This window comes from Scyliorhinus canicula, chromosome 3 (assembly GCF_902713615.1).
Source record: "Scyliorhinus canicula chromosome 3, sScyCan1.1, whole genome shotgun sequence".
Taxonomy (NCBI): Eukaryota; Metazoa; Chordata; class Chondrichthyes; order Carcharhiniformes; family Scyliorhinidae; genus Scyliorhinus; species Scyliorhinus canicula.
In genome coordinates this window covers 84,326,180-84,345,153 of record NC_052148.1, presented here as the reverse complement: position 1 = coordinate 84,345,153, position 18,974 = coordinate 84,326,180, and the positions used below count along the sequence as shown (strand labels likewise).

The 18,974-nt window shown below is 44.0% G+C and overlaps 1 protein-coding gene across 11 annotated transcripts in view; it reads right to left on the bottom strand.

Moving 5' to 3' along the window:
- The window catches only part of LOC119962769 (protein unc-13 homolog B-like), a 746,238-nt gene that overhangs the window by 265,291 nt on the left and 461,973 nt on the right, over positions 1-18,974 (bottom strand). For 4 of the 11 annotated variants that reach the window (XM_038790824.1, XM_038790825.1, XM_038790823.1 and 1 more), the window contains exons 8-9: positions 8,791-8,826; positions 7,866-8,088 (exon numbers count right to left, since the gene is read on the bottom strand). In XM_038790824.1, coding sequence (XP_038646752.1) covers positions 7,866-8,088; positions 8,791-8,826 — 259 coding nt within the window. Of the gene's footprint in view, positions 1-1,598; positions 1,725-7,865; positions 8,089-8,790; positions 8,827-18,974 lie in introns of all 11 variants that reach the window. The other 7 variants (XM_038790816.1, XM_038790818.1, XM_038790817.1 and 4 more) reach the window with 3 other exon arrangements.

Here is an 18,974-nt window from a genome sequence, read left to right as displayed (position 1 = left end):
CCTACTTTTTCACCTATTGAGTTGAACAGAGATTGTATGGTATTCTTCACTCCAGTTAAATCTGGAATGGAGTCCCGTTTTTGATTGCTATTCTCAATACAACTTTTTGTAGCAGTTTGCATGAGCCTTTTTTCTTCTTCTTGTGCTTGTGTATGGCAACAGCCAGCTTTATCTCCATTAATAACTATATTAAGATTCTTTCTCTCTCCTTGAGACTTTCTGACGGTTTTGTTCTGGGTTTTTGGGAGTGACCCAAATTTACTAATTTCCTCTTCTTTCTCAGCTAAGTACTCAGACACAGATGCTACCAGGCATTGGAGTTCATCCATTGCATCAACAAAATCTTCATTTATTTCCTCGCTTTGCGATGAATGCAACTCCTTTCTCATTTCGCTGAATCTGTCATCAACTTTGGCATCATGGTTGAGTTTTAATTGGTATTTGTTCTGGAAAGCATGTGGAATAGCTGCATCATATTCCTTGTAGTTAACAGAATTGCTGCCATGTTCATGCCATGACTGCGCAAGTAACAAAGCCTCTTGCTCATCATCAGATTCAAGTGAGCAGTAAAGTTCATCAGAATCACTGCTGTCATATGCGCCACAAATGAAAGGTAATATCCTTTTCTCTAACATTTGTTCATCATACATTTCTTCCAAGTATTCTTCTACATCCATGATATCTTCAGGGTCATTACTGAATGACTCATTCTCTCTCCACATGCTACTTTTTACCATAGGTTGCCATTTATACTGTTGATCTGCTGCTGCCGTGTCATAGCTATCACTGTGATTCCATTGCAGCTTTTTAGACTTTATGCTAGAAAGATCACTACTTATTCCTCCCTCAGTAGTATATTTATCTAAATTATTTGAATAGTTTTGTCTTTTCAGATTATTATCTTCCAAACTATTGTGTCTACATTTCTTTTTTCTCCTCCTATCTATCGTACTATATTCATTTGGATAACTATTGTGCGGCAGGTTTGATTCCCCTTTCGGATGTTGTTTATGCCTTAATATTGTTTGGTGCGCCCTATCTGTATGGACTCTGCTATGTTTTTTTTTAACTGAAAGGTTCTCCTTTGGGATTTCTTCTTGCCAAATGTTCTGCCTTTCTATCAAAAATTGGTCTGACTTCTCATATTTTCTTTCCCAGTTGTCTTCACCTACATCAGAATCCACCGGTATGATCCTGACTTTTCCTTTAAGTGGTAAGAAACTCCAGCTTGATAAGGGATAAGGCATTGCATCAATGGATAACAGAAAGTTTGGGAAAAAAGTAGTAAGGGATAGGATAAAGAAAAAAGAAAATAGCTCAAATCAATGGAATACTGAGAAAAATAAGATAAACCATAAATGAACTACATTTAAAACCAAACAAAAAGATTATGTTTGTTCATATTCACAAATGCAGTTGTGCTAGCTGTATTTATTGCAATAAATTTGAATTAGTTTGAATTAGTTTTATCCCTAACATTGGCATGACACATATGGAAACATTAAATCATGCAAACAGTTGTGCCAATGTCTTCCTCATAGCACCACAGGACACCATAACATGGCAACATCAAGGCTGTAAAGGAGAACAGAACCCACCTATCCGACAGATCTAGAGACTGCCTACTTTCGAGGGAGTACTGGCGGCTGGTTAGCTGACTAGACTCAGATGCAGACTCTAGATCACTACGACCATTTGCAGCAGAATCTATGCTATCATATCGTCTGGTAGGGAAAATGAATGACAGAGTGGGAAACAGGAGGATACATAATTATTTACTGTGCACTGCACTACATTTCAGTCCCCACATTGGTTAATGCTCATGTCAACTGCATTCAAATTAAACAAAGCTCCACTGATATTCTTCCAAAATGCATTTTTCAAATGCTGCTTCAAATTCACATAAATCTTGGAGCAGATCACACCTTGGTCATTTTTTTTTCTAAACTTTGCATTTCATTGCTTACAATAAACAAACTTACAAAAATGTTGTACCCTGTAAATAAACAATATTAACAACAAAAATTTGTTGAAAAAGGTGCAAAACATTGCAATTACACAAAACACAGAAATTAATTTACTTTCAAATTATAATGAATTATTCCCCAGTAGGAACAGAAATACTGTTTTTTTTCCCCTTCCTTCAGATAGTTTAATTATTTTGCATTATTTCCATATTCTTTAGCTACAATATAGAAGAATAACTAAAATGTTACATCATCCAATCCAAAATAGAATTTCACATCAGCCTACAAGAAGGTTTACTGCACATATATCACACACTAGTTGAAAATAAACACTTATATACATACACTGAAACATGGTTTACATTGGCGGGTTTCTGCACGAAAGCTTGGCATTATTTTCCCTATAAATGTCTAATACTAATCCAGAGTTAAGCTTTGAAGCTGATTTGTTCTACTATTTCAAGTGTTTCCTCTATTAGTTATACAGTTTGTTTTTTAAAAATGGAATATTTTCATCTTCAGCTGCTGACCAGAGAAGTTGATAGATACACTTACAAATGTTTGGGGATTAAACATAAAAGAAGAAAAAGATGAGTAAGAGGCTTTTTCAAAAGTGATACATTAGGACCAAAAATAGCACTGTTTTTAAAGTCACAGCAGAAGATTAACTTGTCTCTTCAAAATTCAAATTCTAGGATCCCTCAAACATTCAGTGATTAAATGCAGCATCCAGAAATTGGAAGTAATGTAAACTATGAAAGGGACATAGACAAGGTGGTGGAGTTGGCACATAGGTGGCAGATGAAGTTCAATGCGGAGAAGTGTGGATGATGCATTTTGGTAGGAAGAACATGGAGAGACAATATAAAACAAGAGGTAAAATTCTTAAAGGGGTGCAGCAGTCGAGGGACCTGCATATATATGTGTATAGATCATTGAATAGTGTCAAAAAGGGAAGAATAACAACGAGGCAGAATTAATGGCACTTTACTCAAATGCACATAGCATTCGACACAAAATAAATGAATTAACAGCATAAGGTAAGGTCAATGAGTATGATCTATAGCCATTATAGAGACATGATTACAGGGAACTAAATATTCAGGGGTATGTGACGTTTCCTAAGGAGAGGCAGGGAAGAAAGGGTGGTGGGGTAGCTTTGTTTGTACGAGATGGAAGAAGAACAATAGCAAGAAATAATCTTGGATCGGAAGGTGTAGAGTCCATATGGGTGGTGGTATGAAAATAACAAGGGCAGCACAAGTGGATAGCACAGTGGCTACACAGTGCCAGCTCCCGGGTTCGATTCCCCACTGGGTCACTGTCTGTGCGGAGTCTGCACGTTCTCCCCTTGTCTGTGTGGGCTTCCTCCGGTTTCCTCCCACAGTCCAAAGACGTGCAGGTTAGGTGGGGATTGGCCATGATAAATTACCCTTAGTGACCAAAAAGGTTAGGAGGGGTTATTGGGTTACGGGGATAGGGTGGAAGTGAGGGCTTAAGTGGGTCGGTGCCGACTCGATGGGCCGAATGGCCTCCTTCTGCACTGTATGTTCTATGTTCTAAGGGGAAGAAGACACTGGTGGGAGTCATCTCTAGGCCTCCAAACAGCAGCTATGCTGTAGGACAGAGAATACATCAGGAGATGATAATGAGGGCATGTAAAAACGGCAGTACTCTAATCATGGGTGACTTGAATCTTCATGTAGATCGGGAAAATCAAATTGGCAGAGGTAGCCATGAGGAAGAATTTATTAGAGAGTGTTTGGAACAGATTCCTAGAACCATATGTTGTGGATCCAACCAGGCATCAGACTATTTGAGATTTGGTGATGTGCAATGAGGCAGTTTTTATAAACAATCTCAAAATAAAAGATCCCCTAGGAAACAGTGACCATAATGTGATAGAATTTTGCATTATATTTGAGAATGTAAAATTTGGATCAGAAACAACTATGCTGCATTTAAATAAGGGTAATTATCAAGGAATGAGGCCACAGTTGGCTGGAGTGAATTGGGAAAGGAGTTCAGCAGGAAAGACATTTGATAGCAATGGCAGGCATTTCTGAAAATAGTTCATGGCTCACAACAAAATATATCCCAGTGAGAAGGATTGTAGGAAGGTGGTAATCAACCACGGTTAACCAAGGAAGTGAAGGATAGAAGATAAGAGGGAGAAGATAAACTGTGAGCGTAAACTAGCAAGGAATGTAAAAATGGACAGCAAGAGTTATTTTAAATATATAAAAAGGAAGAGAGAGGCCAAAGTGAACATAGGCCCCTTAGAGAATGAGATTGGGGAAAGAATAATGGGGAACCAGGAAATGGCAGAGGACGCAAATAAATACTTTGCATCAGTCTTCACAATAGAAGACACAAATAGCATTCCAAAAATACTAAATAACCAAGGCATAAATTTGGGGGCACAAAATAAATACAATAACTATCACTGGAGAAAAAGTACTAAACAAAAGTAGCTACAGAGATAGTGAATGGACTGGTAGTAATTTTTCAAGAAGGAAAATTGTGTGTTGGCCTTTACTTCAAAGGGAATGGAGAATAAAAATAGGGAAGGCTTGCTAAAACTGTACAAGGCATCAGTTGGACCATACCTGGAATACTGTGAACAGTTTTAGTCCCCTTGTCTAAGGAAAGGTATACTGGCACTGGAAGTATTCCAGAGAAGGTTCACTAGGTTGCTCCCGGGTATGGAAGGATCTTCTTCTGAGGAGGGGTTGAGTAGATTGGGCCTGTACTCTTTGGACTTTAAAAAAAAATGAGAGGTAACTTTATTGAGACACAGGGGAGTCTCAGAGGGTTTGACAGGGTAAATGTTGAGAGGATGTTTCCTCTTGTAGCACAGACTAGGACGAGAAGGCATTATTTCAAAGTAAAGCGTTGCCCAGTTAAAACAGAGATGAGGAGGAATTTCTTCTCTCAGTGGGTAGTGAATCTGTAGAATTCTTTACTGCAGAGGGCTGTAGAGGCTGGGCCGCTAAGTATGTTCAAGGCCGAGATAGACAGCGTTTTAATCAGTACGAGAATCAAGGGTTATGGGCATAAGGTGGGAAAGTGGAGTTGAGAATTATACCAGAACAGCCATGATCTTGTTGAACTCGATGTTCTGAGTGGCTTACTTCTTGTGGTCTGTTGTCCTTGGAGAGAAGAATGTGAAAACGAGATTTGATAGAGATGCTCAAAATCATAAGTGGGCTGGACAAAATAGGTAAGGAGAAACTGTTCCCAATTGTAAAAGGATCAAGAACAAGAGGACACAGATCTAAAGTGATTTGCAAAAGAAGCAAATGTGATGTTGGAAAAAACTTTTTCACGTGAGTGGTTTGGGTCTAGAATGCACTGCCTGGAGGTATGGTGGAAGCAGGGGTATGGGGAAAAGGCAGAAAATGGCACGGAGTCACGATGTTTGTTTGGAGAGCCATTGTAGACACAATGGGCTAAATGGCTTCTTTATGTGCTGTAAGTATCCTGTGAATCTGTGAAATCAATTATCCAGGGAAACAGGAATGACAGCACTATTTCCCTGGGTATCCCTAGCACTAGCAATGAGGAAGAATGATCCAAGGTTCCTTCTCTTTATTATTTATCTAATGATTTTTAGGGGGATATTTTAGCATCGATAGAGGATTGGCTAACTAACAGGAAAAATGTTTCATTTTCAGGATGGCAAACTGTAAACCAGTGGATTTCGACAAGGCTCGGTGTTGGGTCCTCAACTATTTGCAATCTATATTTAACGACCAGGATGAAGGGACAGACTGTCCTGCAGCCATATTTGCTGACCATACAAAGATAGTTAATAGTCGAATGATTAAAACTGAGGATGAGCAGGATGCCAAACTTGGTGGAGCACAGTTATCTTGGAGGTTGTAGGGCTGGAGAAGGTAACATTAATAGGGAGGGCTAAGGTGCTGAAGGGATTTGAAAACAATGATAAGAAGTTTAGAATTAAAGTGCTGCTTAACCGGGAGCCAATGTAGGTCATAAACACAGGAGGGCTGCATGTTAAGACATGGGCAGCAGATTTGTGGATTTCCTGAAGTTTACAGAGCATTGAATGTGAGAGTCTGGCCAGGAGTGCATTGGAATAGTTAAATCTAAAGATAACAAAGGATGTCCAGCAGCAGAAAGGCTCAGGTAGGGGCAGACATTACTGAGGTGGAAGTAGGGTGTTTAAGCAATGGAGTTGACAGATGCTCAGCTTGAGATTGAATTGAATATGAATTGAGCATCAAGTTTGCAAATGGTCTGGTTCATTCTGAGACAGTAGTGTGGTGGAATGTATGGCATCATTAAGGAGTTTGTGTTGAGAGCCAAAGACAACAGCTTTACCCGTCCCAATGCTTATTTAGAGGAAATTGTGCCTCCCCCAAAACTGGCTAACAGCATTATCATTTAATTTCTTAAAGCAATGTAAATTTGTTACAAACCATGTATTCATTCTACAAATGTTAACCATTGTCTGCCGACCAGCATATTCTTTAATGTAGTTCCCCAAACTACCACAGCCAGCTTGCCCCTCATACCTTTGTAGTTTCCTTTGTTTAGATTAAATATCCTAGTTTTGGATTGAATTACATCACTTTCAAACTTCATGTAAAATTCTATCATATTATGGTCATTATTCCCTGAAGGCTCCTTTGCAATTAGATTATTAATTAGCCTTCTCTCGTTGCACAATACTATATCTAAAATAGCTTTGATTCCTCAATTTACTGTTCTAGAAAATCACTGCATATACATCAGTGCTATTAGGTTTACCCAGTCTGTAGACTGAAGTCCCCATGATTACTGTATTACCCTTGTTTGATGGAGCTCAAAGTCCCTAATTTATACTATGCCATACACTACCAGTGGTCTATAAAAACCTCCTACAAAAGGCCCCTTGCTGTTTTTCAGCTCCACATGAACTGAACCTACATCTTGATCTTCCAATCTAAGGTCCTCTCTCACTAATGTTCTAATCCCATTCTTGTTGAACTTGCTGAGGACAAGGAAATCAGAGATGGAGATGAAGGAATGGTTGAGCAAACTAGCAGCCGCAGTAGAGGTGTAGAAAATAGGGATGCATGGGTAAATCATGAAGAACTCCCCATTTGGAAGTTCAATGGTATGGCACTTGAGGAAAGCATTGCAGTTTAAATACAATGAACAGTTCATTAAACAATATATACACGCATAACGGGCGGAATTTTCTGCAACGGCCGTGAAACGCGTCGGAGGCCGCTCCTCGCCCCCTATTCTTGCCCCCCCCCCCCCCCCGGGGGGCTAGGAGTGGCGTTTTGTGAAACTTGGCCGCCGGCGACGCCTTAGTGACGTCAGCCGCGCATGCGCGGTTGCTGTCTTCCCCTCCGCTGTCCCGCAAGACGTGGCCGCTTGATCTTGTGGGGCAGCGGAAGGGAAAGAGTGCGTCTCTTAGAGACGCCGGCCCGACGATCGGTGGGCACCGATCGCGGGCCAGTCCCCTCCCGAGCACGGCCGTGGTGCTCGATCCCCTCTCCGCCCCCCACAGGCCCCAAACTTACCTTTCGCACTATGTTCACGCCGGCAGCGACCAGGTGTGGTTGCCGCCGGCGTGAACAGGTCGGGAACGGCAGGCCGCTCGACCCATCCGGGCCTGAGAATCGTGGGTCACCATGAAAAACGGCGACCCGCGATTCTCCGAGCTTGGTGTCGCAAAATGCAACACGCCATTTTGGGGGGGGGGAATGGGAGAATCGCGGGGGGTGCCAGAGCGGCCCTCCCGCGATTCTCCCACCTGGCCTGGGGAGCGGAGAATCGCGCCCAACATATCTGATTGCTAGCTGTATAGTGTACTCATTTGAAACCTGAACATAAATATCACAGACAGAAATGCGACCTTTCCAAAAATAGACGACATACCTAATTCCTTTTTTCTCACGACAATCTAGCTCATAGTTTTGGATTGAATCAGCATATGAGTCCCGTGAACCTCCTTGGAGCTGCAGCCGTGATTGAACTGGGAACTGATGTACAGATGCATTGGGCTGGGAAGTGGTATGGTACGGAGGTGGAATGCTGTTACTGGTCTCACTACGATAATCACTATCTCTATCATCAACAGCACTGTCGGGATCTTCAAATGCTGAAATGATAAACAAAATAAAACGTTACGTCTATTGTCGACAAAATGCTCAGTGAGATTAGGGTGCAGTTTTTCAGATTTTGCTTTGAAAACCATTTTTCTTTACTCCACAAGGCATGTAGAACCAAACAGGCAACATGACGAATATCCATCGACCAAAGCACTATTTTCAGCCCAGTGGACTTTAAAAAAAAAGTTAAATTAAAGTTAAAAAAAGTCTGTTTTAAAGTAAATATTCTGTACCCTGCACATCAAGAGAAAGAGGTGAAGCATTTCAATTATCTCTTACACGTTGGTGTTTAATAACATAGAAAGCAGGCGCACCACTTTACATTTCAAACTATTGCTCTTTCTGACACTATGATGTGCAGATATCAAAGCAAACTGTAGCTTTGAGAGGGTTCATGCATGCTCTATTTGATACATATTCATGCATACAGTGGTCATTTTTGGTTTCATTCTTGTAATGCAATACAAATAAAAGGAAAACAAATATATAATGATTACACATCACAGGCATGACACAGGCAAAGAAAATCAAGCTCTGCAGACAAAGACTACATGAAGAAAAAAATAACATAAACGTAATCATACAATGAGGGACCTAGGTATCCCCTATATGCATGAATACTCCAAGTCTCTCTGGTTGGAACATGCTAGTATAGGAGCAGAGGTACTTGTGAGTAATAAATCATTACATACTTTGCTGCTCTCCCCATCCGAAATAACTCCAATTGCCTGGTGGATGCAAATGTTGGCAAAGAAGGGGAAAAAGAAGACTTCAGCAAAACAAGGGGTACAACTGATCTTTGATCCAGATAGAAATCTCAATATCTTTACTCCTTGCTATATAATAATGCAAATAGCATAATAATTAGGAAATAGAGCTTTTGTTGGTTCACAACAATTTGAAAATGTTTATAAGTGATGCTATAGTCTAAGCACTTAGTGAATTTGTATCAAACCTCCTTCTGCACTATTTTAACAGAAATACTACCAATTTACTTTAAATGGGTTAAATAAATCGGTTGAAATGATGGCGAGAACAATTCTTAAGCTAACAATCAGTCGCAGTAATCTCCTCGTGCAAATGTATATTGACTATAAAAAAACAAAACTGTATTATTGCACAATAAACTTCTTTCCAAAACTATTATACAAAGACCTAAAATAATACATTCTCTTAAATCTTACTATTTTACTTAATTGTTCAATATGCCATATGATTCATAAAAGTCAAGTGACAATGCTTTCCTGTGTCACTATTCTGCTTTGTGTGGTAATAGAAAATGCATTACTGTCTGAAGATTCTCCAAATCTTAAGTTATATATGCTTCCTCAGACTGCAAGACATCACCCCCCCTCCCCCCCCAAAAAATGAAACATTTACTCCGAGCCATCCATACGGGCTCCTTCTCGTTGATCTAAAGTATAAGCAATCTAGGAACAGATTGTACATGGTATTCATTGCACAGAGGTTTAAAAAACGCAAGATAATATTTCTAAGTTTCAGGAATAAAGTTTTACTCCATATGAGCCTGCGAATGTCCTGAAGTGCCATCTATAATCAGGCAATTGTTTAAATTGAGAAGTTTTAATGCAGGGCCAATTACATTGAGTTTAGGCTTTAAAATCCTGTAGCTGGTAGGGAATAACAGGAATCTTAGAAATTATTGATTGAAGAAGAGGACATTGCAACAAGTCTCTTTTATTTAAGCAGAAGGACGACATAGGAAGGAGGAACATTCAATGGGATTATCATGGCTGAATAGCCCACAATCAATATCGCGGAGGGATCAGCACTGACCAGAAATTAAACTGGACCAACTGTATAAACACTGTTGTTACAAGGACAGGTCAGAAATATGGAATTCTATGGTGGGTAACACTTCCTGAACTCCCCAAAGCCTGTCCACTACCTGCAAAGCACAAGTCAGGAGTTTAATGAACTACTCTCCACTTGCTGGATAAATACAGACCCAACAACACTCAATAGGCTTAACACCATCCAGAACAAAACACCTCGTAACTGGAACCTCATAACTGGCACCTCATTCACAAACGTAAACATTCACTCTCTCCCCCACCGATGCATCATGGATTTAGTGTGTAACATCTACAAGATTCACTGCAGTAACTCATCAATACTTTATCACCATCGAATCCAGGTTCTCTGCTACCTAAAAGAGGCAATAGGTGTATAGGAACACCACCACCTACATCCTGAGCTCTTCATCAGGTGAGTGAAGTGGTGGGTTCCACAAACACACATATATATATATACAAATTCAATGATTTCAATGATGCAAGATATACATTGAATGCGAGATTTTGCAGGTAATTAAGTCTTTACGGGTCCAGGCATTTTGACTGGAGAGGGGGATAATCCCAGGTTAAAGAGGTGTGAATTGTCTCAAGCCAGGACAGTTGGTAGGATTTCGCAAGCCCAGGCCAGATGGTGGGGGGTGAACATAATGAGAAATGAATCCAAGGTCCTGGTTGAGGCCGTACTCATGCGGAACTTGGCTATCAGTTTCTACTCGGTGATTCTGCGTTGTCGCGCGTCCTGAAGGCTGCTTTGAGAACACTAACCCGAAGATCACAGGCTGAATGCTCTTGACTGCTGAAGTGTTCCCGATTTTCGCACGATGTCTGTTCATCCGTTGTCACAGCGTCTGCGTGGTCTCGCTAATGTACCATGCTTCGGGACATCCTTTCCTGCATCGTATGAGGTAGACAACGTTGGCCGAGTCACACGGGTATGTACCACGTACCTGGTGGGTGGTGTTCTCACGTGGAATGGTGGTACCCATGCCGATGATCTGGCACGTCTTGCAAAGGTTGCCATGGTAAGGTTGTGTGGTATCATGGTCGCTGTTCTCCTGAAGGTTGTGTAGTTTGCTGCAAACAATGGTCTGTTTGAGGTTGCGTGTTTGTTTGAAGGCAAGTACTGAGGGTGTGGGGATGGCCTTGGCAAGATGACATCAATAAGTTCTATCCCACCATCAGACTCACCAGAATCGTTTGCATTCTTGGACACACTCGTCTCCATCAAGGACGGTCACCTCAGCACTTCGCTTTACCGCAAGCCCACCGATAACCTCACAATGCTCCACTTCTCCAGCTTCCAACCTAAACAAATTAAAGAAGCCATCCCCTACGGACAAGCTCTGAATATACACATGATCTGCTCAGACAAGGAGGGACGTAAGAGACATCTATGGACGCTCAAAGATGCCCTTGTAAGAACAGGATATGGCGCTCGACTCATCGATCAACAGTCCCAACGCGTCACAGCGAAAAACCACACCAACCTCTTCAGAAGACAAACATGTGACAAAACCGGCAAAGTACCCTTCGTTGTCCAGTACTTCTCCGGAGCGGAGTGTCTGTGCGGAGTTTGCACTTTCTCCCAGTGTATGTGTGGGTTTCCCCCAGGTGCTCCGGTTTCCTCCCACAAGTCCTGAAAAATGAGCTTGTTAGGTGAATTGGACATTCTGAATTCTCCCTCAGTGTAGCCGAACAGGTGTTGGAGTGTGGCGACAAGGGGATTTTCACAGTAACTTCATTGTAGTGTTAATGTAAGCCTACCTCTGACACTAATAAAGATTATTATAATAATTTGTTTCCTTACTTTGCCTGTGGTTGTTTTGACAATCACCGTAAATCTATCAATCTTCAGCAATTGGAAGCAGTTTTAATTTATTACTATTTAAATCCATTATTGATTGAAATATTTTTATTCGCCTAATTTTCATCATTTTCACAATACAAAAGAGAAACAGAAACAAAACAATCCCAACAACATGAAAGAGAAAACAGTCCCCCCAAACCCACCCTCCCCTCAGCAGTCAAAAGCACAAACTCCCGAAAGTGCACGATAAACAAATCCCAACACTTGTAGAATCCCTCCTTTGTCCCATCAGCTCAAACTTCACCTTCCCCAACGTCAACAAGCAGGTCCCCTCGCCACGCTGAGGCACAGGTTGGAGAGACTGACCTCCACCCAGCAGGACCCGCCAACGAGCAATCAGCGAGAAGAAGGCTGAAACATTTGCCCCCGCACCAACTTGAAACTCGGACCGGTCTGACACCCTGAAAATGGGTTTTTGGGGACAGGGCTCCACATCCATGTGCAAGATTGTGCTAAATACCACCCTTTCCAGCATTGGGCAGGACCAAAACATATGAACGTGGTTTTCGGGGCCCCTCTCACATTGCTCACAGATATCCTCCACCCCCTCAAACAGCCAGCTCATCCTCAGTTTTGTGAGATGCGCACTATGCACGACTTTCAACTGTATCAGCCCCAGCCCCACGACACAAGGTTGAGGCATTTTCCCTGCGCAGCACCTCACACCACAATCCCTCTTCCATCGACCTACCTCCAGCTCCTTCTCCAACTTCACCTTAATCCCCTCCATAGACATGCTGTCCGCCTCCAGGATCTTCCCATAAATCACCAAAATAACCCCCCTCTCCAGCCCTCTCACTGACAGCACTGCCTGCAGCAACAAGGAGGCTGGCGCTATCGGGAAGGTCAGGATACATTCCTTGTTAAATCCCGAATCTGCAGGCACCTAAATCCTCCCCTGCGCAAATCCATACTTCTCACTCAACACCTCCAGATTCGCGAATCGTCCCTCAAGAAATAAGTCATTCATTCCCTTGAAGCCTCCCTCGTCCCATTACCAAAACCTCGCACCCATCCTCCCAGGCTCAAACCGATGATTGCCTTTCTATGACATCCCCCCTGACCCGGCCCCCAGCTTAAAATGTTGCCTAAACTGCCTCCAGATCATCAAAGTGACCATCATCACTGGACTCACCGAGTGCTTTGCTGGAGCTATCGAGATGGGTACCATTGCCAGCGCCCACAACCCCGACCCCTTCACGAGTAGTCCTCCATCGTAACCGCTCGTTGGTCAAGCCCACACCTTTTCCGCATTCGCCTCCCATAGTAGCACACAGTAAGTTTCGGAGGGCCAGCCACCCTCCTAATCCTCCACCCCCTCCCCACCCAGATAAATGAGGAGATCAATTTGCCCAACCCCTTGAAGGAGGATTTCGGTTAAAATACCGGCAGGCACTAGAATAAGAACAAAAATCAACGTAACACATTCAACGACAGAGGGAGGTTGTCCCACATTGACAAGTTGGCCTTCACTTTTCCCACCAGACCAGTAAAATTGTATCTTTGGAGCCCACCCCAATCCCGAGGCACCTGCACCGCCTAGTACCTAAAGTTGGTTGCTGCCAAATGAAATGGCAGCCCTCAACCCCCGCCCCTATTCTCGACTGGGAGACCATGAAATACTTGCTCTTGCCCAAGTTCAATTTGTACCCCGAGAATGTCCCAAATCTTTGAAGCAGCTCCATTATACTCCCCACCGATGTGCTCGGTTCCGAGAGGTACAATAACAGATAATCGGCATATCAGGATACCCTATGCTCCAATGCACACCCCCTCACTATCCCCTTCCACAGCCCGAGCTCCTTAGCACAATGGCAATTCTTCATCTCCTTTCCTTCCGTCGGAGACAGGCTAACATTCAGCAACCTCATGTTCGAGAACAGCTGCCTTCCCTTCTAAACCCAGCCTGGTCATCCCCAATCACCTTCAGGAGACATCCATCCAGCATTTCTGCCAAAACCGTTGCCAATATCCTGGCAATAGAGATATGGGCCTAAACGATGCACACTGCACTAGTCCTTACCCTTCTTTAGCAGCAGCGAAGCAAAATCGAAGCCTGCCCCATCATCTGTGGCAAGACACCCCGCCTCTCGCATCCTTGAACATTCCCACCATCAGCCGGGCCAGCTTATCCTTACATTTCTTACAGAATTCAATTGGGAACCCATCAGGCCATGCCAGCTTCGCTGCCTGCACCCTCCCAATTGTCTCCTTCACCTCCTGCTCCTCTATCAGCCCCTCCAAGCCTGCTCTGTCCTCTTCACCCAACCTCGGATACTCCAACTCGTCCAGGAACTCCCTCATCCCTCGCTCCTCCCCTAGTGGCTCCGACCTATATACCTTCCTAAAAACTCTTCAAATACTTTATTAATCTGCTACGGGGCTCCAAACAACTTCCCCATACTATCCCGCACCTGAACTATCTCCCTCGCCGCCGCCTCCTTCCAGACCCGGCCAGCCAACATACACGCTGCCTTCTCCCCGTGCTCATAGAGCGCGCCCCCCCCCCCCCCCCCCATCCCCCGACCTACTCAACTGGCACACCGCTTTCCCTGTGGGCAACTGGCTGAACCTTGCCTGAAGCTCCTTCCTCCTGGCCAAGGGGGTCCGGTTTGGGTTCCCCCACGTATTTCCCATCCACCTCCAGAATCTCCTCTATCAATTTTTGGTGCTCCTCTCTCTCCTCCTTGCCCACCTTTGCCTTGAACAAAATCACCTCCGCCCTCACTACTGCCTTCAGAGCCTCCCTAACCTACGACTGCAGAACTTCCCCCGGCAATTAAACCCCACATATTCCTCGATCACCTTCCCGATCTTATCGTAAAAACTCATGTCCGCTAACAACCCCTTGTCCTTTCTCCACCTCGGCCTCTGAGCCATCCCCTTCTCCAAAATCACATCCACCTAACGCAGCGCATGATCCCAAATCACTATTGCTGAATACTCCAACCTCCTAACCACAGCCAATAACGCCTTCTCCACAAAGAAATGTCTATCCTCGAGTACACTTTACGTACCAGGGAGAAAAACTAATACTTCTGTTCCCTCGAGTGCAAGAACCTCCATGGGTCCACTCCTTCAATCTCTCTTATGAGCCCAGCCTTCGCCTGACTGGACCAGCAAGCGTGGCTGACACCTATCCACCGCCACTGCACCATATTCCAACCCCCCTACTATTAACTTATGAGTATTCGAATCCGGAATGGCACCCAGTACCCTCTTCACAAATCCTGCATCATCCCAGTTGGGGCCATATACACATGCCAATGCCACCAACCTCCCCTCTATGGGCGGCACGGTAGCACAGTGGTTAACACTGTTGCATCACAGCACCAAGGTCCCAGGTACAATTCCCGGCTTGGGTCACTGTGCGGAGTCTGCACGTTCTCCCCGTGTTTGCGTGGGTTTCCTTCAGGTGTTCCGGTTTCCTCCCACAAGTCCTGAAAGTACCTGAACAGGTGCCGGAGTGCGGCAAATAGGGGATTTTCACAGTAACCTCATTGCAGTGTTAATGTAAGCCCACCTAAGATTTTTTTTAAAATAAATTTAGAGAACCCAATTATTTTTTTTCCAATTAAGGGGCAGTTTAGCATGGCCAATCCACCTAACCTGCACGTCTTTGCGTTGAGGGGGTGAAACCCACACAGACATGGGGAGAATGTGTGAAATAAAGATTATTATTATTAATGCCCGCATCACTATCACATACCTGCTCCCCTGGTCCACCACCATCTTCTCCATCTGAAACATCACCCTCTTGCCCACCAATACCGCATCCCCAGAGCTCTGCTAGCAAACACCGAATGGAAAACCTGACTCACCCAACCTTTCCTAAACCTCACCTGATCTTTCACCCTCAGATGGGTCTCCTGCAGCATCAGCATGTTGGCCTTACAGATCTTTAAATGTGTAAAAATCCTGACCTCTTCACCGCCCCCCCCCGCCCCCCCCCCCCCCCCCCCCCCCCCCGCCCCCCCAACCCCCTCACGTTCCACGTCGGTGTCTTCCCTACTCCCCACTCCTCCTATTCGCCATCATCATAACCCGGGCCCCGCTCTTTGGGTCTGACCCACCCCATCCCTTTGTTGCCGTCAAACCCCTCCTCCTCCCAGAATCCCCCCATCCACTTCCACTTGAAAACACATGTCCCACCTTTCACAACCCATCAAAATCTGTTTGACCAGGTTCCAACAACCGCAGCCCCCACACACTCCCGTTCACTAGCCAACCTTCACTTAATCACAATCTTTATTAGTGTCACAAGTAGGCTTATATTAACACTCCAATGAAGTTACTGCAAAAAATTGCCAGTGTGGAGACCCCTGCCCAGGCACCACTCCTCCCAATCCCCTCCTCCATGACCCAATCCCTGAAAACAAAGACAAATATAACCAGTGGAAAAACCATGCCCGAGAAAACCGTCATAACACCAAAGCCCAATATATTTGCACCCAACTGCAGCCTATAACAAAGGTAGACTATCCTTTCCTATCAGCCAACCAGGAAACCCACAAATACAAAGCAAATAAACAACCCAAAATGAGAAATAAAGGCCGAGCACGATCCCCCTCCCCTCAGTCAAAGTCCAAATGCCAGTCCTTCGGCTTTCACAAACACGTCCTCTGCCTCCACCGTCTCAAAGTAGAGGTCTCTCGGGTTGTAGGTCACCCTCAGCTTCGTCTGCAAGACCACGCCAAACCTCACACCATTACTATAGAGTGCGTCATTCACTCGTCCGAAGGCCGCCCACCTTCTTCGCCAGCTCCACTGTCAAGTCGTGGTATATTCGAATACCAACTCCTTCCCAATTCACCTCACACCTTTGCTTCACCTAACTCAGGATGTCCTCCTTTAGATGAAACTTGTGAAAGCAAATTATAACCGTCCTTGGCAGCTCGTTGGCCTTCGACTTGGGCCTGAGCGACCGATGAGCCCTGTCCAGCTTATATTGGGATGGTTCGTCCACCTCCCCCAACAAGTCCGCCAACATCTTTGCAAAGTATTCAGTCGGCCTCGGACCCTTCACCCCATCAGGCAAGCCCATAATTCATAAATTCTGCAGCCTTGACCTGTTCTCTCGGTCCTCCACTTTGTCTCTGAGTCCTTTATTGGCCTCACCCTGCGCAGATCCTCACCCATTGAAGTGAACTGGTCACTATGTTGTGACAGAGCTTCCTCCACTCCTTCAACTTCTCTCCGTGTTCCCGTACCTCAGTCAATGTCTTGGGCACCGCCGCCTTCACTGGGGAAATTGCCTCCGTCACCCACTCCTTCATCAAAGCCATCATCTTCTTTCGCAGCACCACCATGTGCTTGGAAAACTGCCTCTCAAATTCTCCAGTCATCACCTCGGTCAGAATCCCCATTGTGAAGGGCGCGGCCCCACCCAGCGATCCCACTTTCCTGCTGCCGAGCTGACCCATTCACTCGACGGCAAACTTTCGCTCTCCCTCTTCTTCCCAGTGGCTTTTTCTTGCTCTTCGACATTCCCCACCTTCCATAGGCCTCCCTGCACCAGCTTATTCAAAAACTGCCCCTGAAACCAGGCATTAAACTCCATAAACCAGAGCTTCAAGCAGAAGCCACCCAACATGCAACTTCCACCTCCATGTCGCCACTGGACCGCCCCTCAATTGTGGTTTTAAACACCTCTATCAAATCTCTCATCTTCTCTGCTCAGAGTGGAACAACCTCAGCTTCTCTCGTCCTTCGATGTATTTGTAATCCTCATTCCTGTTACAATTTCAATATATCTTTCCTGCATTGTCTCCAAAGCCTTAATGCCCTTTCTTTCTAAAATGCGGTGTCCAGAATTGGGCAGAATACTTTAGCTAGTACTGAATTCATACTCTATGTAGGATTCGCAAAATGCCCAGGCATTTGAACACTTTGCCTCCATTTATAAAGCTTAGGGTGCCATATGCTTTATTAACTTGGCTTGACACCTTCAATGATTTGTGCTTAAACCCCCAAGATCTTTCTGTTCTTGCACTCCCTTTAAAAAGGTCCTACTAAGTTTGCATTGTCTGTCCTCATTCTTGCTATGAAAATGTATCACCTCGTACGGAGCACTTATGTCAGATTAAATACTTGATGGATGAGAGAGCAGAACTAAGTGAAACCAAAATTGCAAAACCTAAAAATAGAAAAAAAAACAATAATGTTTGTGATGGAGAAATTGGTTGGAGGCCAAACTCAGGCACGGACCAAAACAAAAGTAAAATACTGCAGATGCTGGAAACCTGAAATAAAAACAGGCAGTGCTGGAAATACTCAGCAAGTCTGACAGCACCTGTGGAGAGAGAAAGAAGAGTTAACATTTCAAGTTGAATACGACTTCTTCAGAACTGAAGGAAGATGGAAATACAATGGGCTTTGTGCTGTAGAAAGGAGAGAGCAAGAAGAATAACAAAAGGGAAGCTCTAGAAAAGGGAGGGAAAGACTAAATTTCACAGGCGCCACAAAATAAAAGGCAAAGGGCATGGTAATGGTTAGAATAAAGAAACAGAGTAATCGTGAATGGCATAATAGTGAACAGATCTGTCACAAAACAAAAAACAAGATTCAGACCAACACATGGCAACAAAACCCCAAAATGAGGGACAGAGTTCCTGGTCTGAAGTTGTTGAATTCAATAATGTGTCCAACTAATGAGTGTCGAAGTGGAAGATGAAGGCAAAAAGGGAGATCATGTTTGGCAAACTTACAGGATTTGTTTTGAGGATATAATTATATATATATATAGGTGAACCAATGGATGTGATGTATTGAATTTTCAGAAAGCTTTTGATGAAGTTCCACATAAGATTAGTGTGGAAAATTAAAGCACATGGGTTTGGGGGTAATATATTGGCATGGACTGAGATTGGTTAGCAGACAGGAAAGAGAGAATAAGAATGAATGGGTGTCTTTTGAAATGACAGGCAGTGACTAGTGGGGACCCGCAGGAGTCAGTGCCTGGGCCCCAGCTATTCACAATATACATTATTGATCTGGATGAGGGAACCAAAAGTAATATTTCCAACTTTGCCGATGATACAAGCATGATGTAGAGGTGAGTGACGAGGAGGATGTTGAAAGGCTTCAAGGTGATTTGGACAAGTTGAGTCAGTGCAAATAAGTGGCAGATATAGTACAACGTGGATAAATGTGAAGTTATCCACTTGGAAAGGAGAAACAGAATGGCAGAGTA